Raw genomic sequence first — 26268 nt, forward strand, 5'->3', positions numbered from 1 at the left:
AGCACACGACTCTGAGGGTCCTTCTGTGAGGCTCCATACCATCACTGAGGAAGCTCAACCTCTCCAATCTCTGCAGCCCAGGATGCTTAAGGGGTGAAGGACTCAGAATTACACCTTGAAAGCTCAAGCCTTCATGGTCACTTCCTCTGCAGGATCCACACAGTGGCGTCTGTATATACAAAGTGGGAGGTTTCTTCATTTACTTGAAAGGCAGAGTGACCTAAGAGAAGGTAAGAGAGAGAGAAAATATTCCACCTGCTGGTATACTCCCCAAATGTCCATGACAGGCAGCAGGGCTGGGCCAGGCTGAAGTCAGGAGCTCCGAACTCCCATCTAGGTCTTCCACATGGAGAACAAGGGTCCAAGCACTTGAACCCACCCTTCAGTGTCTCTCAGGATAGATGAACAGGAAGCCAAACTGGAAGTGCAGCAGCATCAGTATCCAGGACTCAAACCAGGCACTCCAAAACAGGACACAAGCATTCCAAAGTGACAGCTTAATCCGCTGCATCACAATACTCACCCCACAATCTGTATCTTAAACTCAGACAAATTTGTACATTACAATCACCTGGAGTTTTTTTTTTTTTTTTTAAATGCCTGAATGAGGACAGGTGTTTAGCCCAATGCTTCAGATGTCTGTATCCCACAAAGGAGAACCTAGGTTCAATTCCCGGCTCCAGTTTCTGGTTCCTGATTCCAGATTCCTGCTAATTTGCATCCTGGGAGGCAGTGATGATGTCTCAAGTAACTGAGATCCTGCCTCCAATGTGGGCAGACCCAGACTGAGTTCCCCATTCCTGGTTCTGGCCATGGCCAAGGCCCTACTGCTGGGGGCATCTGGAGTGAAAATCAGAATATGGGAGCTCACATTCTCATCTATCTTTATCTCTCTGCCTCTCAAAAAAAGTTTTAAATGCCTGGGTAGAGCTCAGATGTTGGTAATTTGTTGAAACTTTGCAAGTGATTCTAAGCAGCAGCCAAGTCCAGGGATCAAGGCCCTAAGCCAAGAGCCAGAGCCACAGACCACTGCTCTCTTCCATCTCCTGCGTTCCTTCACCCGAGAAACAGGCCATGAAACCATCCCAGTGCCATGAGAGAAATAAAATTATGAAGCAGTCTGTAACAAGCATGAACCCAATCCTGTGAGTGAAGCTTGGAAAATCTTGGCCATGTGAGATGCTATTTCATGTGAGATGCTATTTCATAGCTTCACAGGTTCATTTCTCAAATGCTGTTTCTTATACTTAAAAAAAAAAAAAAAAGATTCTATGGGGGCACGCTTATTCTACAAGCAAATTGCTAGGCCCTGTACCTGAAGACTGTGACTCATCAAGTCTGAGGCAGGGGCCCAGAGTTCTGCATTTTAACAGTATCCTGAGGATACAGACACAGCAGGTATGAGAACTAGAGAACTAGTTTGTACTCTCCACACAGCCAACACAGCGACTGCCGAGTAATCCCAGCAGCTAATGAGAGCATCCCACCAAGCCCAGAGCACAAAGGATACTTCCACTCCACGATGCTAATGCACGCCCTCCGGATAGGGTTCTTCAGGGTGAGGCAGAGCAGAGCACGGGGTGGGCGCGTGGCAGTCGTGCTACCCTGCTTCTTGGGTTTCCCATACTGTTGCCGCTTCCGCTGCGTGGAGCTGACTGTGGAGATGGTTGCATTTCCAGCGCTGCCCATCAGCTTGGCCTGCCGGGCTGCATCAATGGCTGCCTGCCAGGACAGGGCTGCCCCTGGGGTGGGGATGTGCTCAGGGGCGAGCCCAGCAGCTGCGTTGGCATTCATGTTGGCATGAGCTGGGCGCGGGCTCCCATAGTTGGAACCTGCAACGAGAGAAAAAAGAGAACAAGTTACTGGAGAGCAAAACAGCACATGAGACATGCATTTGCATCCCAGACTCACCATTTAAAACAAACTTGTTTCAAGCTCTAGCAGGAAGCTGAAAGGTAGTACCTGGAAACACCAAGGTGAGATGCCAAGGACAGACAGGAAACCTTTCCCCATCCTACATCTGCCTAGTTCTACTGCCTACTTCTGCCTACTTCTCACTCATCTCTGGCAGATAAGAAACAGAATATATGTGCATTATGGCACGCAGCAAGCTTAGCAGCTCAGTGCTCGTGAGCAAAGGGTGCAGAACATGAGAAACCACGAGATGGCAACTGTACATTGTTGTACTGTATCGCTGCAAGGAAACACAAACATGAGGGTATTCACTAAGCAGAATAGAATGATTGTATGGGGATAGTGAGGAAGAAGAGTAAGACCTGAGGATAAGAAGCAGGAAAGAAGGAATGAATGACGATGAAAGGTCACTGTATGAATTGCAGAGTGTGATTTTTCTCTACTCTGCACCTAAGGTCCAAAAAGCAGAATCTTAGTGAAATCAGTGGTTTGGACTAAAGCAAAGTCCCATTCAGGTAGGTTGCATCCACACAATGCAACGCGTTTCAGTTGGGTAGGAAGGATCTGGGAAAGTTTTCATCCCTTTCAACAAATCCTCCAGCATCTGACACCCCTCTCACTTGGAGTGGTGGCCCTGGTGGAAGCTGGCTGCCACATGAGGCAGCCTGACAGTCCCAAGGCCCATGTGAGGACTCCCGAGCCAGTCTCCATGCAGAAACCACGGGTAGGCAAAAAGAATCCTGGAAGTGCCTGACTGCTCCATCCTCCACCTGACTTCCACCGCATGGGCATCCCCAAAGCCAGAACTTCCCCCAATCAGGAGCCTCCACAAGCCTGGCCCACAGACATTGGAAGGGAAAACAAGATGCTTGCTACTGGGAGCTGCTCTGTTTTTTAGCTGGTCATCACAGAGTAGGGAAAGAGAGCTGAGTTTCCAGGGTCGGCTAGAGGGACCCTGTCTAGAAGGAAATCTGAGTAGGAAACGATGAAATTCAGAAGGCCTGACCTCAGTAGGGGTAGCTCTGCTGATCTGGACCAATGGCAGCCAAGCCTTCAATGCTGGCCCTCAGATACAATTCATGCTCTCCACACATTTCTCAGTCTGTCAGGCCAGTGTCTCACTGTATACTCCAGAAGGATTGCCAAGTGGTAAGCTCAGCCTGGGCCCATACCTCAGTTTCCAAAAACAGACAGGTGACCTTGAGATTTGATGCCACGAGCCAAATGGTTGAGTGCAATAGGATCAAAAAGAGCCACAGAGCATGAGTCACTACTATGGCATCTGGATGTCAATCTGGCTGCTCACAAAACTGTGGCAAACAACCATCCCCATGGCACATACATCACTTCCACCCACAAGGATCTTCTCTATTCAAAGTACCCATACCCCTTCCAGGAGAGCTGTTGATCCCAGAACATACCATGCTTCTTTTGTTTCCTAGTATTTGGTTGAACCCTTGGTGGCTTCCCCAGCCACCTAGGTGATACCCATCTTGAGCTGATCATTCTACATTTGAGCTCCAAGATGACACTGGTCCAAGCATGACCTGCCTTCCAGAATCCATCACTGCCACTGCTACCACCACACAGGAAAAGGACATGGCCCAACTTAGGAAGGCAGAACATTCTCCCCCAGAGAGGCTGTGTTCCAGGGACAGTTCCCCAACAACCTCAACTGGATTCTGCCTCCACCGCACTTGAAGTCAGCCCTCACTGTGAGCATACACAGGTGAGATGGGTATGGCTCTTGGTCTAGCCTCTGTGTGTACACGTGCATTTGCATGTGAGTAGTATGTGTGTGTGCATGTATGTGGGTGTGTGTAGTGTGTGTGGTGAAGTTGCTTGAGTAACTTACCTTAAGCTCCTTTGAATTTGGGTCTCTGTCGTTGAAACAAAAAAAAAAGACCTGGCCCATGCTGCCCTGCAGCCAAAGCCTGCACCTGGCTGGACTGTCATTTCTGCCAGACTTCTAAGCCTGTGTCCTCCCTGTCTCACCAACAGCAAGTGAGAAGTTTCAACTCTTAGGCTGACTGACTGACACTGTCACCCAAATAGCTATATTTCATGGAGATAAGCCTATCATGATGGCCGCACAGGGACTGCACACATCAGGTCTGCTTCAGGACCAGCTCACCAGCTGCCTTATGTACTGCTCTCATCTGGTCCATGTAGCATCAGAGCCCCTCCTGTCCTACCCAAAATATGGAAAACTGTATCTTTGTTCTCTCCAACCCGAATTCTATATCCAATGACCTCTAGTTCACTGTATATTCCCATCACCTTCCTCCTTTTCTCAGCCCCAGCTACTGCAGACAGCTGCTGAACCCCCGCTGGTAAAGTGTGTTAACTAGAACAACAGGCCCCCGGAAAAGTCTGGGCTCTTACACAGCCTGTCCCTGGCCTCCCCGCACCCACTGTGTGCATCCCAAGCATACAGTCAGGAAGAATACATCAAGGTGGTCCAAAGCAAAAAAAAAAAAAAAAAAAAAAAAACTAGGACAGTGAACATGAATAGGCACCTGCAGCAGAAGCACTTGCTCGTGCAGCCAGCCAGTATAAAGAGCCTCACTTGGTACAAGAAAACAAAGCAGTGCATGACTCATTAAAGGTCACCAAGTGAGACAATGGAAGATTTCTGCAGCAAGCTCAGGCCTCACAGTTAACTACCAGACTCTACTCCTGCCTCCTCACATGTCGCACACGCTCCACACCACACACGTGTGTGACGGTAAACATGGCAACCCAGCAAGCCAACGCCTGCCCCTGAAAGGGGCTGCGTTTCTGACCCCGAGAATGTCCTTCCTATTTACTCTGGTCTTCAGGTTAACAGCCACCCACTGTGCTGACAGCCCCTGGGCTAATGCCCAAGACATGCCTGTGGTGAAGGAAAGCAAGCATCCCCACTGCACTGCAGTGGCCCAGTCCAAAGAGGGGCCCAATCTGCAGTCTTATTCAGTATACTGGAGAAGGCAGGCGCTCTGCCTCTGCTCCCTTCATCTGTGTGATATATAAATTTTCCTTCCTAGACGCTGGTATTAACAAAATTTCCTATGATCTCTTTACTTCTGGGTTGAATGTTTCCCCTTGGCTCTCAGCAGTCAAAACAGTCCTTGTGCCCTGCAATTAACCCTCCAGCCCCCAGGACCTGCTCAGGACAAATGCAGAACATCTCACACCCCTCCTGGGCTGACTCACTCTCTGTTCTCATCGCCACACACTGTGCTCAAACCCCCCTCTCTCAGCTGCCGGTGAGATTCCCAAAGCCCACTTTGGCAGAGAACAGGAAGCGGGGGGTCCCAAGAACAAACACATGCCCCATGCACATAAAGCATGAGGCAAAGGTGTCCAGAAAGCAAGGCAGCATCTGTGTCCACGGAGCCCAGGAGTTGTTGTAAAAAGCAGGTCTGAGTAGGCAGACTTCTCAAAGTGGTAGCCAGCCCCCACTCCACAGTGGGTGGAAGAAGGTCCACAGCCCTCCTCCTCATGTTGTGAGCTCTGCCCAGAACACAGTGGCTTCTCTGAAGCACACCATCTGGGAAAACCACATGTGAACAGGTCCATGGGGAATGTGGACACCAACCTCACCCTAGCCAGAGGACAAGAACACAAGCTGAAGCCCTGGGGGGTGCTGGCAGCTCTGGGTGCTACACTCCAGCCCTGTGACATGACTAAGGAGCTAGCCACAGTATAGCTGGGCCTCTCAGGCTAGCCTCCACCAGGGCTGCACTTAAGTCTTAGCACAGCCTCCTCTTCTCCAAGTCATCTCCCCCCTCCCACAGTGACATTCCCCACTCAAACCTGAGGCCTATGAATATCTTCCTGTTACCCCCAACTAGGTGGAACATTCTAAGAATCACAGACATGGAAAATCTGTGGCTCTGGCTCAATGGATCAGAAGCCAGGGGAATGTCATGAAGGTAGGGAAGGTAGCATTGTGTCCCCGATAGCTTTTGTAAGCACAAAATCACCACCCAATGCAAAGAGACCAATTTTCAAATTATAAAGCTGATTCAAAGCTCTGTCTTTTGGCTGCCAGCTGAAAAAATGTCACCCATTTAAGTCAGTCTGGCTCCTGCCTTACTTGACTATTTCCACTGATGCTCTTAACCCTGAATGAGCCCCAGAGCGGCAGCTGACCACATCAGGCTACAGGCAGGTGTCCCACAGTGGTGAGCTCTGCCCTGGACATTAAAAAAAATCCCATTTATCATATGGCCCAGCTCCTCCTGAGGACAGGAACAGCTTCCACCTCCCTCCTGCACACAGCTGCTACTCCTCTCAGAGGATGAGGATTAGAGCAAGACCATAGCACAGCCTGCAGCCCCATGTCACTCCGCTCTACAAGGGCCGGAGTGAGAAGCCCAAGTCAGTATATGGCTGTTCATGCTTCCTTGAGATGCTGCACAACAAAGGCTTAACACTGGGAAACTGGAAGATTTTTCTTGAAGCAACAACAACTGACTATTTTATCTATCTCTCTCTGTGTGACCAAGGGCCACATCCCAGAAATTGCTCAACATCTATCTGCTAACAACTGGAATGATAACGATGCCATGATTAAAGATAATGGGCAAGTGCAGGTAAATTTCAAGGTTGCTGAAGTCAGGCCATGTGTCCCCCTGGAGAATGGACTTATTCTCAAGTCGTCAGACTCTTCCATCTACTTCCAGGCTGTGGCAGTGGAGACTGGGAGTGGTGTTTTCCAGCTCCCATGCCACACGCCAAGAAGGCCACTATCCTTTTTTTACCTGGAAGTGCTGCCATAGACCCCCTGAAACTACTCTCCCTTCCACTCTTACCCAGCCCCAGCCACATCTGCCTGCAGCAATCAAAGTGACCTTTTAGAAATATGAATCTAACACCAGGCTGTCAGTTCCTTAGATACATCAATGCCCTCAAATCCAAACTCTGTCATTGCTTAGGAAGCCTAAACAGGCTGGCCTGGATCCCCTCCTCCAAGCACATGTTTATCCTCTTAGCCAGACACACTGGGCTCTTTTTATGCCTGAATGTGTTTAGTTCTTGTCCTCCACAATGCCCTTGCATGTATTTAGAATGTTATTCCTGAGAAAGGTGCTGTGATATCCAGCTTGTACCTCCAATCAGGCTACGATTCAAACCCCTATTTCTCCATTTCCCATCCAGCTTCCTGCTCATGCTGGAAAGGAAAGAGCAGATGATCACTCAAGCACCAGGGTCTCTGCTGCTGCTAACAATGGAGACCTTGTTGGGGTTTCTGGCTCCTGGTGCTCTCTGGTCAGGGTCTCACCCAAGACCTTGGCAGAAGTCCACAGGGGTCTCACTGTCTATCAGCTCGCTATGGTGATAAGGGGTCAGCCTTCCCTTTACAAGTGCAGCAGGCAACCTCAAACATGAACCATTCTTTGCCAACTGAAGGGCCAAAGGCTAGAAAGCAGGAGGCCATTCATCTTCTCTATTTGCTTTACCCAGATAATTGGAAAACACAAACATGGAGAAACCTGTCTCTTGGTTCTAGAAGATAAGCTGAGGCCTTGTCCATCTCAAGCCCAGTGGTGCTCATTTACAGAAGGACTGAGTATACCAGGGCCACATGTAGCTGTTGGGAGACAAGCTGACTGGCTGGCTCCACTGTTTTCCCAGCCCCCTTCCACTGCATCCTCCTAAGGCTATAGAGGTGAGAGAGCTGAAAACCACTCCCAAACTACCTCCTGGCTAGAAGTCTTTGATGCAGTTTTAGGGCTGGACAAGGGAGAACTGAATTGGAACTAGTCCAGGTGATCAGGGTGCTAACTGATGGGTACACTGCAATCAAAGGGCTGCCTATCATTTCCAGATCCCTGAATGATGGGTAAGAGGGTGTGATTCTGGAGACAGTTCTTGGCACAGTGACTTCCTGATTCCACTGCTTCCCGACGGTATCAGAGCCACCATTCTCATTGCAAGTCTGCTCTGGAAGTCATTCCTAAAAGCCCAACCTACAGCCTCCTCTCCCATCCCCTTCAACTAAAAATTTTACAAGCTTTTGCATTACTGTATAGGTCTTACGTCTTCAAATGACTACAGCAGCTTTTGTTATAGGTCTGATCTTTGACCAAGACATCCCAGTTTATAGCAGTGCCATCCAGCACAACTTTCACATTATAAAGGACAGGTGCCATCCAATTCAGTAACCACGAATCCTATGTGGCGGTAGAGCACTGGAAATGTTAGCTGATACATTCTATTTAAATTTATTTATATTTTAATAGCTACAGGTAGCTAGAGGCTGCCCCACTGAACAAAGCAAGTATCGGAGGAGAAACCACCATGGGAAAAGCACAGTGAGATATCAGTGGAGAAATAGAAAAGGGTGCTAACAGTGCATTTGATCACAATTGTGGACAAACAAAACCATTTTTAAAAGCAACCAAGAACTTATTCAAACACTGATGAGTGAATGTGCTGATCAGGAAGCAATCAAGCTAGGCAAAAAGACTTGTTTTCAAGGAATAAGAATTCTAAGATCCAATACACAACAGAAAAGCTAAAAAAGTCCTTTCTCAGTGTCTACCACTCTTGACAAATGAAATTTCTTCTCAGTAGGCAGATGGAATCACTGGTGATGGCTCCAGCTGAAGTGATGGGGAGCCTCAGTACACACACACCCTGACATGACATGAAGGACTCCTTAGCAGAATGAGCAGATGGAAGAAGGGAGAGTCTTCTCAATGTGTCCACCACAGTGCGGGACACTCCCTCACCTGGTACAGACACTGCTCATGAGATGTGGAGGCTCAGAAAGGGCCCACGATCAAAACAGTCAAATACACTTCAGAGCAAAGAGATGGTACAGCACGACATCTGGGCTATCTATGCAACTTGGTTGATTTTCTTCTTCTTTGAGAGGCAGAGAGATGGAGAGAGCTCCCTTTGGCTAAGGCTACTTAAACACCTGCAGGGGCCAGCACTGGGTTGAGCCAAAGCTGGGACCAGGACCTCAAACCAGGTCTCCTAAATGGTAACAGCAACCAATCACTTGAACCATCACCTCTGCAGGAGGAAGCTGAAGTCAGGAGTCCTAAGTATTGAACTCAGATACGCCAAGGTAGGACCCTGATGTCTCGAAAAGCATCTTAAATACTAGGCTAACCACCCACCCCTAACATTTTTTTTCCCACTCCACAATCCCCTAATGACTGGGGCAAAGGCAGGATGGAAGGAAGAGAACCTATAGCATCTCAGAGGCCTAAGCCAACTGAAAAAGCAGCAAAGCAATTGACATTCACACCTTCCAACAATCCAGCAAAAGCTGGAGGGAGGGAAAGAGGGGAAAAGCAATCTTAGTAGGGAATCCTTCTGGCAGCAATCCACCTGCACATGCCCACAAGGCCCAAAATCACCTTGGCTAGGAAAACTGCATCATGACACTGTGCCCCCTTGGTCCTCAAGAGCTCTCCAGTTAACACCACTGCACACAAGAAAGAAAGAAAGAAAGAAAGAAAGAAAGAAAGAAAGAAAGAAACAAAGAAAGAAAAAAAGAAAGAAAAAAAAAACAGAACAAACAGCCATGCCTTCATCCTCACCAAAGATAATAAACTTTGACACCCACAAAATACTTTTCCCACTTAATTCCAGACATGAAGAGAGGGGTGTCACACCCTCTTATATCTGCCTCACTTGATAACAGCAAACTAGAACTGCAGGCCCTCACTGAAGGTGTATTTGAGCTTATGATAAGCCAGGGTTTTGGCTTTTTGACTGCTACAGCATGGCAGCCTTTGCAGTCAGAGAAGCAGGAATATGCATAGGCTGCCAAAATCTGGGGAACAGGAAACAGGGTGCAGAGATCCTGGCCCCAGGGGAGCCACTGTACCCTGACATGACACCAACAGATTCATCAGCTTGAGTTCTTCTCTTAATCTCCCCAAAACGCATGAGCTTTGTGGCCTCAGAAATCCTTACCCAGCATTTGCAGGAGGTGCTCCAAACACATTTGCTGCACAGAAGTTCGCTTACAGAACTCTTACTCAGCTCTAGGTGACTCCTGTGCAGCATTTCAATGGATGGTGCTATTTGGGTATTTTGATGACTATGCCTACCATATGCTAAATATGTCTCCAATTATAGGTTAAGCGAATATTTGCCTCAACAGAAGGGAAGTCCCAAGAAGCAGGACTCTGGGTTTATTTTGTTCACTGCTCAATTCCCCCAAAGCACAGAACAGCCTGGAGTGTGAGATGTGTGCAATAAAAACGGGCTGAATGAGCGATGAATGAGTATCTCACAATATGATTGTCCCAAGACTCCACTTGCAGCATTAATTACTTAGACCTCTGTGTCCATATGGGAGACATAGTGGCTTTGGTCCAGAGACGTGAAGCACACCTTTCCCAGATACCAGAATTAGTGTTAGTATATGCAGTGGCCCCAGCTTCCTTTCTTATTACCATCTGAGAGCATAGGAGGACAGGAGGTGCCCATGCTGAAACTCACCCTGTACCTTCACTGTGCACCCACTGAGGTGAACAGAGCACCTTTGGGGATCAGCAGTAACTACCATAGCTCCATCTCTTGCCTCTGCATATCCAGCCACACAGGACACAGGAGTGACTCAGGGAACAGAACCATGGTCCCACAGCAGGGATATGACCTTGTACCAAGAGACCCAGACACTCAGGGTGCTTGAAGGTGCTTCCCCTGTGGGAATAGCATGCTGGGCACCTGTACCCTGCCCAGCACCTCCTCCACTTGGCTGGAGGAAAGTGTGAGCTGCCAGCCCCAATCAATTGAGTACCAGGAGACTAGCAGCTGCAACCCACGACAGCCCTTCTCAGGAGCTTAAGGGACTAGTTCAGGACTCCAGCAAGCAACAGATCTGGGCCCTCACCACAGTACAACTGTACGAATGCCAAGCTGGAAATAACCTAGGAGCCCCTCCCTGGAGGACTGGCAAGATAACTCAATGCACACCCACAGGATAGAATTTTAGGAAACCACGAAAATGACATCGTGGGAAATCTTAAGTAATACAGATCAACTGCTCTCTGCGTAACATGAAGCAAGAGAAACAAGGTCTGAGAAAACAACTATGTCAGGACCCCAACTTCATAAAAGATGTACTTTCTTCTAAGAAAGACTAGAGGGAAATGCATTCAAAGATAACTAGAGGTGGGCCCAGCACAGTGGCCTAAAGTCCTTGCCATGCATGCATCAGGATCCCATGTGGGCACCAGTTTATACTCTACTTCCCATCCATCTCCCTTCTCATGGCCTGGGAAAGTAGTGGGGATGGCCCAAGGCTTTGAGACCCTGCACCCACGCAGAAGACCCGAAAGAAGCTTCTGGCTCCTGGCTTTGGATCAGCTGAGCTCTTGCCATTGTGGCCACTTGAGGAGTGAATCAGTGGACAGAAGATCCTTCTCTCTGTCTCTCCTTCTTTCTGTAGTTCTAACTTCACAGTTAAAAACAAAAAGGTTATCTCCAGGTGACAAGTGATATTTATTGGCAGATGTCTAGCACTTTGGACCTGGAAGCCACACAGACAGGCTCCAAATTCTGGCCTTGCCAGTAGCAGCTGTATAATGCTTCCTGGGTCGTCCCCATAGTGCTGCAAGTGGGCACTGCCACTTCACTGCACAGATAGCTATGGGACGACCCAGGAAGCCAGCAGATTTAACCCTGGAAGAGTGCTGGGCAGCAACAGTACTCACTGTTTTTATTATTTCATTCTCCAGATTCTACATAACACATAATTTCTTGGTGGTCAGAAAGAAAAAAAGAGGTGATGGAGCTTTTTCATGCCAGATTCTCGTCCAGACAGAGTCAAATTCTTGGAGGAGGGGGACACACCAGACCAACCAATTGCCCAGCCTCCTCACTACCTGCCCGGGCCTCTCCCTTCTGACCCACAGCAGAGTGGGCAAATATGAACATCTGCCTGCAGCTGCAGAGAAGGACAGGGAGAGGCATGAACACCCAGCTCGCCCTTTCAACAGCCCTCTGCTGACCCCAAGCTCGGCTCTGGGTCATGGGCAAGTTGACCCCCAGGTGCCCAGTTGGGATACTCTGATAACAGAAGAATCTAGATTTGAGGTAAAATGTTTGATTTGAACGTTAGCTGAGAATCACAGGCAAGATCTTCCCTTGTTTGTTTCCTTCCCTTTCATAGCCACATATGCCCACAAAGTACGAGCAAGGACATTTACCTGCATAGAAAGTCAGGCTCCAGGTCTGAGATACACCATTCACACAGCCTAGCCCTAGAAGGACTTAGAGTAGAATGAGACACTACAGACAGGGAGTGATTTTCTCCAAACCCCACGACCAGCTGGGTCCAGAAACCCAACCTCTGACCCTACAACCAACCTGCACACTACCAGTAACACAGCCAAGGGCCAGGTGATAGCCACCTCACCGGGCTTCAGTGTTCTCCTCTATAGACAGAGATCATAACACATTAACATACTCCTCACAGGGCAACTGCAAAGACTCAATGACATTATGCCTAGGAAAGTACTACCCAAATATAAAGTATTGTTTAATATGAATCATTCTGCAGAAGCATCACAAAAACCCTCAAAGCCCCAAAGAAGAATACCTCATTTTCATGAAGTGAAATAAAACATGAAAGCTGGCTCATTAAGAAAACAAACAACTTTCTCCCATGAGCACACCATACTATTAAGCAACTCCCTCTTAAAAATTGCTATTTTCCTGGGCCCGGCGGCGTGGTCTAGCGGCTAAAGTCCTCGCCTTGAAAGCCCCGGGATCCCATATGGGCGCCGGTTCTAATCCCGACAGCTCCACTTCCCATCCAGCTCCCTGCTTGTGGCCTGGGAAAGCAGTTGAGGACGGCCCAATGCTTTGGGACACTGCACCCGCGTGGGAGACCCGGAAGAGGTTCCAGGTTCCCGGCTTCGGATCGGAGCGCATCGGCCCGTTGCGGCTCACTTGGGGAGTGAATCATCGGACGGAAGATCTTCCTCTCTGTCTCTCCTCCTCTGTGTATATCTGGCTGTAATAAAATGAATAAATCTTTAAAAAAAAATTGCTATTTTCCTTACAGAAATATTCATGGTGTCGGTTGATGACAAGAAAGTAAATCTATCCAGAGAATTCCAGAGGTCCTGGGAACATGGCGCATCCTGTCTCATGGGAAGACTTGGAGAGTCAGCGCTGCTGGACCAAGGGATCACCGTTCACATCTACACACTAGAAATAACACACTCACACACACACACACACACACATGGCCTGCCTGTACTACTCCTGGACGTTTTTAATTTTCGCTAAAGCAGGACAAAAGAAACAGCATGAGTTTATTCTCACAGACTCGCAGGCCACTTAATAACCAAGCTCTATATAAAATATAATGCTTCTTTCATTTAGAAAAGTCAAAGTCATTTATCTCATTAATCCCCCACAAAACCTCTGCCAGACAAAAAGCAGGCAAGAAGGTAAAACGCAATGAAAAACCACGCACATCACCCGAGAGGCTGTCGCTCTCTGATAAACACTGGCCTTCATATAGACAGGAGGCTACCCCAACCCCCATTCCGAGCGGGGAGAGAACAGAGAAGTCAGGAGCTCAGAATTCCTGTCCCAGCTCTGTGCCCCTGCGCTCTGTGTCCTCAGGCAGGTCAATCTCCTCCCTGCTTTTCAAGGCCCTCACCTCTGGAATGGGGAAGCTGAACAGGCACCATGCCATGCCCCTCATGCTCACACTCAGGTTATAGAATTCTGTGGTCCGAGCATATTTAGAAAAAAACCACTATGCATGGCTTTCCAACATTTTTTTCACACCAAAATAGACTTATCTTTCAATCCTATCTCCCATGAGCCTTTTGAAGAACTCTTGTCTATACAATGGGTTATTATTTGGCCTTATTAAGGAGGAATGAAATTAGTCACTGTTGCACAGACAAGCCTAGAAACCATCCTGCCAAGTGAAATACACTAGTCACAAAAGGACAACCATAGCATGATGCCATCTGTGAAATAAATACCAAAAATAGAATAAGTTACCAGAGCCTGGGACAGGGGAAAAAGTCAGAAGGACAAAGACTCTCAGATCTGGACGCACCGAATGCCACTAAACTGTAATTGTTTAAATGGTCAAAACGGCACATTTGATGCTGTATGTGTTTTGCCATCATAAAAAGTCACTTATTTTAAAAAGCCAAGGGCAGAGGGTTCAACTCTTAGCTCTTGGAAGAACATTCCAAAGAGAGGGGATACGTGAAACAAGCTGCTGTGTTCATGAGCAGAAAGTCGCAGGTAGGCACCTGGAATGAAAGATACACACGCTCCCCTTCAGGAAGGGGATGGGAAGACCAGTGTGGCATGATAAGTCTACCTCCCATGAATGCTCTGCTCAAGCCCCTAGCACAGGACATAGGCCCAGAGAAGGATGCAAAGAATTCTGACCATAAATTGTTTTCAAATATCAAATAAATCACACACGCACATGCACAAACACACCTTCACAAATGAGTAAAACCAGACTTGCATACAGAGACATCCACAGTCTCCTCGAACACCAGGAAAGCATCCAGCACTGGACGTCAGGCACAATGACGTGCAAGCTTGGAAGTGAGGTCAATCCCACACTGTTGCACGGTTTCTGTCTTGTTCACCTTATTCATCCTTGTTTTTCTGGTGCCCAGCCTGGAGTGGGCCCACAGTAGGTATACAAAAAGAAGGACTTGTTGACAATGCAGCATACTGCCTGCTCATTTTAAGTGAGAAGACAAAAGGGCATGGTGTTCACAACGAACAATGAAAACAATGCAGCCCATTCGGGCTGACCTGAGCTAAGGCTGCTGGTTACTACACACACACACACACACACACACACACACACACTCTCTCTCTCTCTCTCTCTCTCTCTCTCTCTCTCTCCCTGGCAACTGAAACCCAGGCTCTTTAGATCCTTTGGTGGCTGGCAAACTTCTCAACTCTCTTCCTCTTTGTACATTTGTTTTCCATTCCTCTGGGCCCCATGCTGTCCTTTCTCTTCTTTCTGCTCACATGTTTTCAGTGCTGTCTGGGTCCAGTGCTATCTGATACAACATCTTTTCCTGCATGGACCAAGTGGGAAGGGGTATAGGGGGAGGCAGCATCTGATGAGGTTGCCCTTTTATACAGCAGAGGTTCAGGGGAGTGGATCCATTTAAGTATGGGAGGTTCCAGCCACTGTCATCTCTTCGGGACTAAGACTAGATGCTTGGGTCACTTTCACCCTCCCAAACTATGTAACTCTCTGTGACTCTAGAGAAGCTCCCCTCCCATTCCGAGCTCAAGGTATCTCTCAGTAGAAGGGCCAAGGTGGGGGGACTCACTAAAGGATCTCAAAGGTCCTCTGATTCTATAATTCTCTCGTGGCCAGTGGAGGAGTAGGTTGGCATGGAACACACTGGTTAAGGAAGGAGGCTTCCCAGATGAATCTGCTCACCTCCCTCACCCCCGCCTTCCTTCCTCTAATGCTGATAATCACAACCAGCTGCACAAGAACTTCCTAAACACCAGGTTCCTTTGGCAGCCTTGCTGGGCTTTGCTTTCTCAATCTGTGAAATGGCGCTCCTACAAGATGGTTAGTCACCAGAGTCTTTGGGGGTGATGTGGAGCACCTTTCTGAAGGTGAGAGCTGCCTTGTTTTCACACACAGAAATGATCTTGGGGGAAGTGAGGAGCCTAGTTTGCCCTGCTCTATGTACTCAATATTCCGCTGAACAACAACTTTGTCACTGCATAAACACAGACTCGTCTCAGTTACGTTGCGGATGGTCCCTGGCAGCATGCAGCTGCACATACTGGTTACTGAGTGCCATGAAAGAGGCATCTGCTTTTGTAAATCTATGGTCCTGAGGTGACACTCAGGCAAATGCTTGTCCAACTTCCATGTTGAGCCCAGGGAGTCTGGAAGCTGCTGCCCACTGTCCCACATCATTCATAGTCACAGTTGTATTCAGAGATCAGAGACAAGGAGGGGAGAGCAGTTCCCACCTGCCCCACATAAGGCAAACACACACACACACACATGTGTGCCACCAGAATGAGATACATAGGGCCAGCACAGTACCAGTTTCATCTGTCCAACAGTTCGTGGCTTTGCCACTACTACCCCTGCACCCAAACTAAGCAGGGCCTTAAAATTTTCAAAGAGAATCAATATTATGAAAGAAATGATCCAGGGATTTCAAAAATATTTTGTATCAAAACAAACATACCTTTCATTTGCCTTTTCTACAGTTCCAAGCCGAGTTCAGGGAGCACAGCCCTGCCTCATTCCACTTTATAAAACCCCTACGGTATCAAGCACAAGCTAAGTGGCCATCAAATCTCCAGGTGTGTGGAGATACAGGAGGTACAGTTGGGTAAATCCTGCCCCCCCACAAAGGCCATGACCTCCTTAGAACAACAGGTCTCAGCAGCATCTTGTCCCTGACCTCTGGCCAGACAGCCAGCCATGCACACACTCCAACAACCTTGTCTAACCAGGGGCCTTGCTCACCCAGAGTCAGTAAACCTGGGTCTGAAGCCAAAGCAACCAAGGTGAGATGATCCAAAGCATAGTTTCAAACAGAGTTACCAGCCTCTCCTGATTTGGCTCAATGCCACAGTAACTCTTCCATAAGCAATGATTCTCACACTCCACTCCCAAAAAAGATATGCTTCAGGTATCAGACTTCTGTCTAGATAGTACTCTCATCTCAGTTTCAGCCCAAACTTTCTTCTTTTATTTTATTTATTTAAGGGTGGAGAAAAAAAAACAGAGATCACTGAGACCAGTGCAATGGCTTACGAGGCTAATCCTCTGCCTACAGTACTGACATCCCACATGGCATGGGTTCAAGTCCTAGCTGCTCCACTTCCAATCCAACTCCCTGCCTTTGGACTGGGAAAGCAACAGAGGTTGGCTCAAGTCCTGTGGCCCCTGCATCCACATGGGAGACCTGGAAGAAGCCCCGGGCTCCTGGCTTTGGATCAGCTCAGCTCTGGCCTCTGGCCATTTGCACCAGTAGATACAAGATCCCTCTGTGTGTACCTATTCTCTCTCTGTAAATATTGCCTCTCAGATAAAAAGTCAATAAACCTTATATTTAAGAGGAGAGAGATCAATCACCCACCTGCTGACTGACTCCCAAAATGTCAAAATGGTCAGGATCAAAGTCAGGAGCTCAATCTAGGTCCCCCACCAGGGTGACAGGGACCCTACTACTTGAAACATCACCACTGCCTTACAGAATGCAAATAAGCAGGAGATCTGGAATTGGGAACAGAGCCAGGACTCAAATTCGGGCATCTGCTGTGGATACGGGTACCCCAACCAACACTCTCTTTTAAACTATGTGATCTTTACCACATTGACTTAACCTTTTTGATCTTCGGCTTTCTGACAAAATGGGAGCAAAATAATGTAAAAGAACTAAAATAGGGTGTGTGCTTACTGAAGGCTAATTTTTCCAAGACAACACACTCTCCAGAGCGGGCAACGGGAAACGGATACACCAGGAGACACACCCTCCTTCCCAGTCACAGAAAATGCCCGCTGTTCCCTGGCAACTCCTCCCAAGCCAGCCCAGAGCAGGGTTGGACCCTTTATCCTAAAGAGAACAAGTACATCTCACAATGCCTTAACTCAGCACCACATCCAGACTTGCAAGTCCCTCAGCCACTTGAAATACAGTGGCCAGTTCCAGTCACAGACTGGATTACAGGACCTAGGTGCCATGGCAAGACATCTTCCATCTGGCCAAGAGTCTACAAATATTGATCTTATCAGACTTTAATTGCAAAAGAATGATTAATTGGGGCTTCATATGAAATCATGGTGCAACTTATGAATAACCCAATTAGGCTTACAGGGCATGTGATGTTTTCACTTGTTTGCAGCAAAGACATTAACGTAGGGGCTGGCAGTAAAGCTGTGTGCCACTGCCCTTCATGAATTGGTGCCCAGGAGTCATTTCCCCAAAGCCTCACAAACATGCCCCGCTCTATGCCTTCAAGACACCCCCAAATGCTGCATGAGCTGAGGGAGACAGCGAATGCAGGGAAACAGGTAAGAACAGAGTTCAAGGTGAAGAAGGGAACAGACATGCCCATGGCAGAGCTAGAAGGGCCTAATGGAGCATCTGTCCAGGCCTCCCTTCAGAGGCAAGGCATAGGCTCAGAGGAAGCAAGCCTCTAACCCAAGGGTCCAAAGCCAAGCCAAACCGGAGCCCAAGATTCCTGGATGTGGTTGCTATGGACCTCAGACAAAGCATAAGCTGATAGGGACACAACAAGAGTGCTCCCTACAGAAACTGCTCTGACCATGGCCCTCCATATGGCAAGAACCCAGGATGCTGGGCCAAATGGCAGCTCCCCACAGCTCAAAGACGCCTCTGCCCTAATCCCAGCACCTGTGAACATATTACTTCCATCGGTGGGGGAGGAGAGAGAAGAAATAAAGAAAAAACACATGCAGGGATGCATTAGCCCAGTAGTTAAGAAAACCACATTCCACATCTGAGTGCCCAAGCTGAACCCCTGGCTGCGGTGCCTGATTCCAGCCTCCTGTTGATGCAGATACTGTGAGGAAGTGGTGATGGCTCACATAATTGGTTTCAGGTCACCCAGCTGAGACATTCAGCTAGAGGTCCTGGCTCCCAGCTTAAACCCCCTGGCTGGGGCTGTTGTGGGCAGTCTAGGGAATGAATCCACAATGAGTATGGAGACACTGGAAACGTTACGCCTTCTTTATAGGAACCTAAAATGGTAAGGCGATGTAAAAAAAAAAAAAAAAAACAGTGCAGCATTAACTCAATTAAAATGAGAGACATTATTTAATCTAGAAAATCTCACTCATGGATCTGTAGCCAGAAGAACTGAAAGCAAGATCTCCAAGAGCTATTTGCACACCCATACTCATCGCAGAGGGATTCACAATAGCCATGTGATGACACAAGCCAAATACCCATTGATGGGCTAACAGACACATCAAATATGGTCTGTATATACACAGGCATACAATGAAGCCTTGAAAAGTCCTGAGGGGCAGGCACTGTGGCACAGTATGTGAAGCCACTGCCTGCCATGCTTGCATCCCATGTTGAAGCACCAGCTCAAATTCAATCTGCTCCATTTCTGAACCAGCTCTCTGCTAATGTACCTGGGAAGGCAGCCAACGGGTGGCCCAGACGCATGAGTCCCTACCACTCATGAGTAAGACCTGCATAGAGTACCAGGCTCCTGGTTTCTGCCTCACTCAGCATGGGTTGTTGTGATCGCTGAGGCAGTCAATCAGTGGATGGAAGATCTCTGACTCTCCCCTTCTCCCTCCATCAGTCTGCTTTTCAAGGAAATACAACACATCTCAAGAAATCAAGGAAGTATTAAAATCCTTGTGTCTGTTACAACATACTGAGCTACAAGGACATTATGTTAAGTGAAATAAACCTGACACTTAGATGAGGAACCCAAGGTAGGCAAACTCATACCCATGGGAGTGGAATGGTGATTGCCAGGGACTGGAGGCAGAGAGAAAGGGAAGTTGCTCCATAAGCAAAGAATTGCAGTTTTCAAGATGCAAATGTTGGAGGTCTTCTTCACAACAATACGAATATACTTAACACGACAGAACGGTAACACTAAAAATCGTGCAGATGGTAAATTTTACATTATGTGCTTTTCATCACAATAAAAAAAGTCTATACTTTTTAAGCGTCTGCCATCACATAACACATGCACCAGATGATCCCAGCAAGCTCCACAGAAACTGCACAGCACAGCGCAGGGGACAGTCCCTAGCACTGGGCCTCACTGCTGCACTCACCGCGACATGAGCTACTCACATGTTCATCTCTCCCAGGGAAATCAGAAGCTTGTAGGGGACATGCCTCCAGTCCTCTTTTTAAAAGGATTATATCTTATTTATTTGATAGAGACAAAGAGATTATCCATCCATGGCCCCATAGCCAGCACTGGGCCAAAGCCAGAGCCTGGAACCCCAGCTGGGTTTCTCACATGGGTGGCAAAAGCCCAATCACTTGGGCCATGTTCCTCTGCTTTCCCAGGTGCATTATTAGCAGGGAGCTGGATCGGAAGCAGAGCAACCCAAGGACTCAAAGCAGTATTCTGATTTTTAAAAAGACCCTGGCATGCCAGGCAGCAGCTTAATCTAATGCTCCACAATGCCAGCCCAGGTTGCAAACGCTAACACTCCAGTAACTCACACAGTATTCATCACACTGCTCCATACATAGAAGGTGTTCATGCAGATTAATCCCATTCCTCTTGAGTGGTGCTCAGTCCACGACTTATTTACCCCAGGGTTAGGGGACAGAGAAAGGATCCATGGCTCACAGAAGAGGCTCATGGAAACCCAAGGGCAGAGTCTAAGAATACGTACAAGTAGAGAAGGACCCTTTTCTGCCTAGAGTCATAGCCAGCCTCTCTGGCAGCTGGACACATCCACTTGTCTGAGTCCTATCCAAAGAGACCCAAGCAGAAGTACTGATGTGCTACATGGCCCTGGCTTGGCCCGTTAGAGTTCCCCACATACACTCTCCTTGCTTTCTCAACACCAATGCTTTCTCTTAACCCACCATTAGCAGGAAAAGTGGACTCCAAGCACTGCCATCTCGTATGGGCTCCAGTTTGTATCTTAGCTTCTCTACTTCCCTTCTAGCTCCCTGCTTGTGGCCGGGGAAAGCAGTAGAGGACAGCCCAAAGCCTTGGAATCCTGCACCCATGTGAGAGACCCGGAAGAGCTCCTGGCTCCTGGCTTTGGTTTGGCTTACCTCCAGCCACTGTGGCCATTTGAGGAGTGAACCAGCAAATGGAAGATTTTTGTCTCTCCTTCTCTCTGTAAATCTAACTCTCTGATAAAAAAAAAAAAAAAATGATTCTTTTAAGAAAAAAGAAAAGAAATAGAATTCATGGGTACATATTATGGCCCAGTGGATTAAGTCTCTGTTTGGAACATGTGCATGCCATACCAGAATGGCTGGTTCAAGTTCTGGTTGTTCTGCTTCTAATCCAGCACCTACTAGTTTGTTCTTGGATTCTTAGGTCCATGCTGCCCATGTGGGAGACCCAGATGGAATTCCTGACTTCTTCCTCGTCCAGTCCTAGCTGATCCAGGCATTTGGAGAGTGAATCTGCACATGAAAGCACTTCCTCTCTCTCTCTCTGCCCTTCCTTCTTTCTGCTTTTTAAACTATACGTATTTTTTTAACAAGTAGAATCATATCGTTGTTGAGGGTAACACACTTAGCTGGACTCGTAGTCTGAAAACATAGGATGTCCTGGAGATTGACTTTCACAGATGCATTGAGTTTGTGCACAGAGGCCTAGAACACTGATTCACAGATGCATTTAAACTTGGAAGAGCTCTACTGATGTGACCCAGGTCTCTGTCTTTGGCTCTAGCTTTTTGGACACTAAATTAAAAATTGGGATGAAGACAAATTTGCCAAATGTGCTGCTGACACAAATCTGGGAGGAATAGCTAGTAAGTTGAAAGGTTGAATCAAGATTCAAATGACCTCAATACGCTGAAGCCACAGTCCAAACTGACAGGATGAAATATAATAGGCATCGACTATAAAGGGAAGATGAAAAAAAAACAAAAGCCACTGCCTAAACATAGGGTAGGAGGAAATCTGGCTTATCAACATTTTATAGGACAAGGACCCTGGGGGTTTTAGTAGTCAGTCTGAAACTCAATACTGTCAACAGTGTAACATAGCTGCCAAAAAGGCAAATGCAATCTTTACTCCCTTGTTCTGCACTCAAACCCTCAGTAAGGGAAAGAGGAGGCTGAGTAAAATACAAGGCAGCCCACGGCTGAAGCCCTGTGTCCCTTCCAGGCAACAGACTGTAAGATGAACACTGGCAACATGGAGCATGAGTGCAAGAGGTGGTCGCCAAGGTCCCTCTGGGTACAGGGGGGGTGAAGATTGAGGAATGAGGTCATGACAGAACACGGGAGAAGGAAGCAAGGACAAAAGCCCAGGGAATAAGCTCAGATAGAACATACAGCCTGCCTCAAAAACCTGGGCAAGCCTTTGGGCCAAGGCCTCTTCACCTGTATTCCACAGAAGTGCCTGGGATCCCTGCTGTGGATCCCAATTCCAACTCCTCCCAATGCAGACTCATGTTGGGAGGCAGGGGGACACAGCAGGTGATGACTCAAGTCCTGGAGTCCCTGTTACCTGCATGGGAGACCTGGACTGAGTTCCAGACTCCCTGCTGTGCTGTGGTCCAGCTCCAACCATCTTGGGCATTTGGGGAATGAACTGGAAAATGGAAGTTCGCGCTCTCTCTCTCTTCTTTTCCTGACTCTATACCTCTCAAGTAAATAAAAAATGAGTATGATAAAGGTGATTTAAAACTGGAATGGCTGCTTTTTGAAGGTAGTGAGTTTCCCTTCTCTAGAAATATCCAAGCAGAAATTAGATGGCCCCCAATTAAGAATGTGAGAAGACACCTGCATTGAGCAGCAGGCTCACAGGCTTTTGGGTTTCAAAGACAAGTAACACTTCCTCTGAAGGGAGGCCTGGACAAATGCTCCATTAGGCCCTTCTTGATTATCTTACTACATAAAGGTTTTGAAACATCGGCGACCAACTTCAATCACTGTTCCCACACAAAACGACAGGGTAGATACACATGGAGTCTCGAAAAGCTCACGGAAATGCATATTATGAAAAAGAAAAAGATGCATGGATTTCAAGTTGTATCAAAGCAAATTGACCTTTCTTGTTTTAAAATTTTGTTTAGTTAGTATTTAGTTGCAAGGTAGAGCATGGTGGAGTGATGGGGCAGACAGGGCAGCAGGAACAGGTCTTCCTTCCATGGCTCACTCATCAAATGGCACCAACAGCCAGGTCGAAGCCAAGAGCCAAGAACTCCTTTCTGGTCTCCCACATGGAAACAGGCGCCCAACCACTTGGGTCATTATCTGTTACTTTCCTGGGACATTAGCAAGGAGCTGGGTTGGAAGCAGAGCAGCTGGGTTTCAAACCAGTGCTCTGATAATAGAATGTGAGCAACTCAAGCAGTGGCTTCATTGGCTGCTCCACAATGCCCACCCTTAAACTTCCAATTTCCTTTCTCCACCAACCTTTTGAAGTACCCTCTTACTAGCACCATAAAGAGCAATCATTCAATTAAGTTTCACTTTATGAAAAATCACACACCTAATGCTTCCAACTTCGTAACAGCCAGAGGAGACAGTCGTTGTAACCCCACTTGTTTTACTCACTGTTGTAGTCCCAATGCCTGGTATTTAGTAGCCACTCAATATTTTCTCAGTGAATGACAAAATGAATGAATGCATTTAATTTATAAAGCACTGGCTTCCACACTGAGTCAAATAGCTTCCCCACCTCACTGTTAATCGATATTTATTGACAGCTGTCATTGTACTGGGCACTGACTCACAGGACAGCAAGGCCCATTAACAACCCACAATCCATCCTCCAAGGATCAAGAGTAGTGACGCCCTGTATCCATATTGTGCTTTAAGGTTTACAACGCATTTGTCCTACATGATCTCATGCAACTCGCTTCACAGCATGTAGACAAATAGCATCAGTTCACATCCAGAGAAACTGATGATCAAAGCCTTTACCAAGACTGCATCTGGGGCAGATGGGGAGGGATTGCAATCAGAACGAAGGCCCGTGGCCTCCACCTGCAAGGCAGATGTTGTAGCTCTTCCCTAAGGAGGAACCGGCCTGGTCCTCTAGTACCCACACTGGGAAAGTCACAATACTCTCCCTCAGCCTAGGAATCCCAGCACAAGCTGGCCTGCCATGCTGGGATCTACAGCCCGGCCCTCTAGGGAAAAGCAAGATTGAAGGGGCCCATGGCTTCCATCGGCAGCAAGCCAAGAGCCTGTGTTTGCCTGTAAGATGCCTTCTACCACCAAGGTCTGCTAACAGTAGTACTTCAAGTCAGTAATCTCTTGATATCTGAAATCTACCCATGTGATCATGTGACAGTGTGAGAGAAGCTAGTCACACAAACCTAACTACATTCACAGCTCCCCTTTCAATCTATGTGCAAGCCAGGTCATATGGGACTATCTAACACTAACAGGCAACTCAGGAAGCCAAACAGCACAGTCCATGATTAAACAAACCTAAGAGACAAAAAGAAGCATACAAAACTATTTCCACAGACCCAATATGTTACTTCATATTTATATGTTAACACGTGTATGTAGACACACACCCACATATACACATAACAAGGGACATCAAAAAGTCCACGGAAAGTAGATTTAAAGGATAAGTGGGGACAGGCATTTGCTATAGTGGTTAAGATGCCTACAGCCCACATTAGAGTTCCTGATGGCTCAAGTCCCAGCTTTCCTCCCCATCCCAGTTACTTGCTAATACGCAACCCCGGGAGGCAGAAGTGACGGCCCATCTTGGTTCCCGCCACCCTCACAGAAGACCACAAACTGAGTTTGTGGCCCCTGGTTTTAGCCAGGCCCAACCTCAGTCAGGCCTCTGGGGAGTGAGCCAGTGAATGGGAGCGCTCTCACTCGCTTCTTTTGCCTGTCTCTTAAATACATAAATAACATAAACAAATAACAAAACACAACTTCCTTGAGCTTTCTGAAGACTCCTCTTGAGCCATAACAGTCTTTTTATTCAAAATACAGAAAATGCATGAAAATCACTAGAATGTGGGACTTCTCAATTCCAGCACCTCTCCTCTCAAGTATGACTAAAACGGGGCCTAGTACAGCTTAGCAACTCCAAGATCTCGTTTTCTCACCGATCCTTCTTGGGTTAAAGACCCACCGTCTACGATGCAGTAGAGCAGCTCCACGGTGTAGAGCCAAGGTGCCAGAAGCACCTGCAGCAGATGGTGAAGGCAGGTGTGCATGGGCGGGAGGAGAGAAGGCACCCGCCCTAAATGCTGCGATCATCTCTGAATTTCCTAGCAACACCTGGTGGTGATGTTGTCTAAGCACTAAAGGGAAGCTGGAGGTTAGCAAGCCCAGGCATGCTGAAATCAAAACAAAGTTCAAGGACACACAGAAATCACACAGCCAGGTACCAGGTCTGAGGGAACAAGCCATGCAGGTGTGCGAGGGGAAAAGTGGGGCATAAGTCGCAGGAAGTACGGAGCCAACACCTGACTGTTCCAGAAAGGTCACAGAAGGAAGCAGGGAGGAGCAAGCCATAGAGAGGAAAGAGCAAGACTTTGTGGTCAGACAGACCCAAGTGGGAACAACAGCGTTGTGACTTTGTTTATTGGATTTGAACTTCAGCTGGGTGTTCACCCTCACAGACCAAACACACACTGCTCCTGGACACTGTTCTGAGTGATAAGAGACCACCTGGTTGCTTTGAGACGAAATGAACCACCTTGGCTCACAGCTGGAGCTCGACAGATGTAAGATGCTATCCCACTGACGCTGCAGAGCCAAAGGCCTGTGTCTGGATACTCTCTCGTTTTCCTTTTGAATTGTGCAATGTTTTAAATAACAGCTCTGTATTCCTCTGACAACCACTGAGACTTACAATACACCAATTCCAATCTGTGCACCCACCCCAGCCCTCACTGAATTTCCACCTTATTGTTGTTCAGGGTTCACAAGCACCTTCATTATGAATCATGTTGAATCTCAGCCTCCCTTGAAAAAAGTAAATACTTCTTCATTAAATGTTTCCCTTGATAATTCTTTCAGCAAGGATCATTTTAGAAGTAAACACTTGTTAATACAAAACAAAAAGTCTCCTCAGCCTAATTCTTGAATGACAATCTAGCTCTGTATAGAATTCTGGTTTGCTAACCACAGAGAACCTTGAAGATCTTGTCCACTGTGCTCTGTTAACACTGACGGAGTCTGCTGTTTGTAGAAGGGTGATCTGTCTTTTATGCCTGCTGGCTTGAGGTTCTCTCATTGTCTTTGACATTTGTCTATATTGAAGCTCTAGTTACAGATGCATTTGTTCTTAAAGATTGACTTACGTATTGGAAACGAAGATTGAGAGAGAGAGGAGTTAAAGGTCTGATCAAAGCTGAAGCCAGGAACCTGGAATTCTATCAGGTTCTCCTGTGTGGCCGCGGGGGCCCAAGTACTTGAGCCATCCTCCACTGCTTTCCCAGGCACATTTTTCAGAGCGCTTGATGCAAAGTGGAGCAGTCAGGACTCAACCGGCATTCATGTGGGATGCAGAGGTCATCACTGGTAGCTAAACCAAAACACAGACCCTTAGCTGCAGATGTATTCTTAATTATCTTACTTAATACTCAGATGCCGTTACAATTTAAAATTCATTTTCCTTGTTAAATTTTGAAATATCCTTGACATTACTTTCTAAACTAATAGCCGTCCACCCAATTCCAACGGTCTCCTCGAACTCCACTTGGACAATCCCT

General features: G+C 47.4%; 1 protein-coding gene across 13 annotated transcripts in view; it reads right to left on the reverse strand.

Moving 5' to 3' along the window:
• CACNA1C (calcium voltage-gated channel subunit alpha1 C) overlaps window positions 1-26268 on the reverse strand; it is a 656633-nt gene that overhangs the window by 493958 nt on the left and 136407 nt on the right. For all 13 annotated transcript variants that reach the window (XM_058656024.1, XM_058656022.1, XM_058656023.1 and 10 more), the window contains exon 2: window positions 1511-1832. In XM_058656024.1, coding sequence (XP_058512007.1) covers window positions 1511-1832 — 322 coding nt within the window. The remainder of the gene's footprint in view (window positions 1-1510; window positions 1833-26268) is intronic.

The sequence above is a fragment of the Ochotona princeps genome, chromosome 27 (genome assembly GCF_030435755.1).
Source record: "Ochotona princeps isolate mOchPri1 chromosome 27, mOchPri1.hap1, whole genome shotgun sequence".
Taxonomy (NCBI): domain Eukaryota; kingdom Metazoa; phylum Chordata; class Mammalia; order Lagomorpha; family Ochotonidae; genus Ochotona; species Ochotona princeps.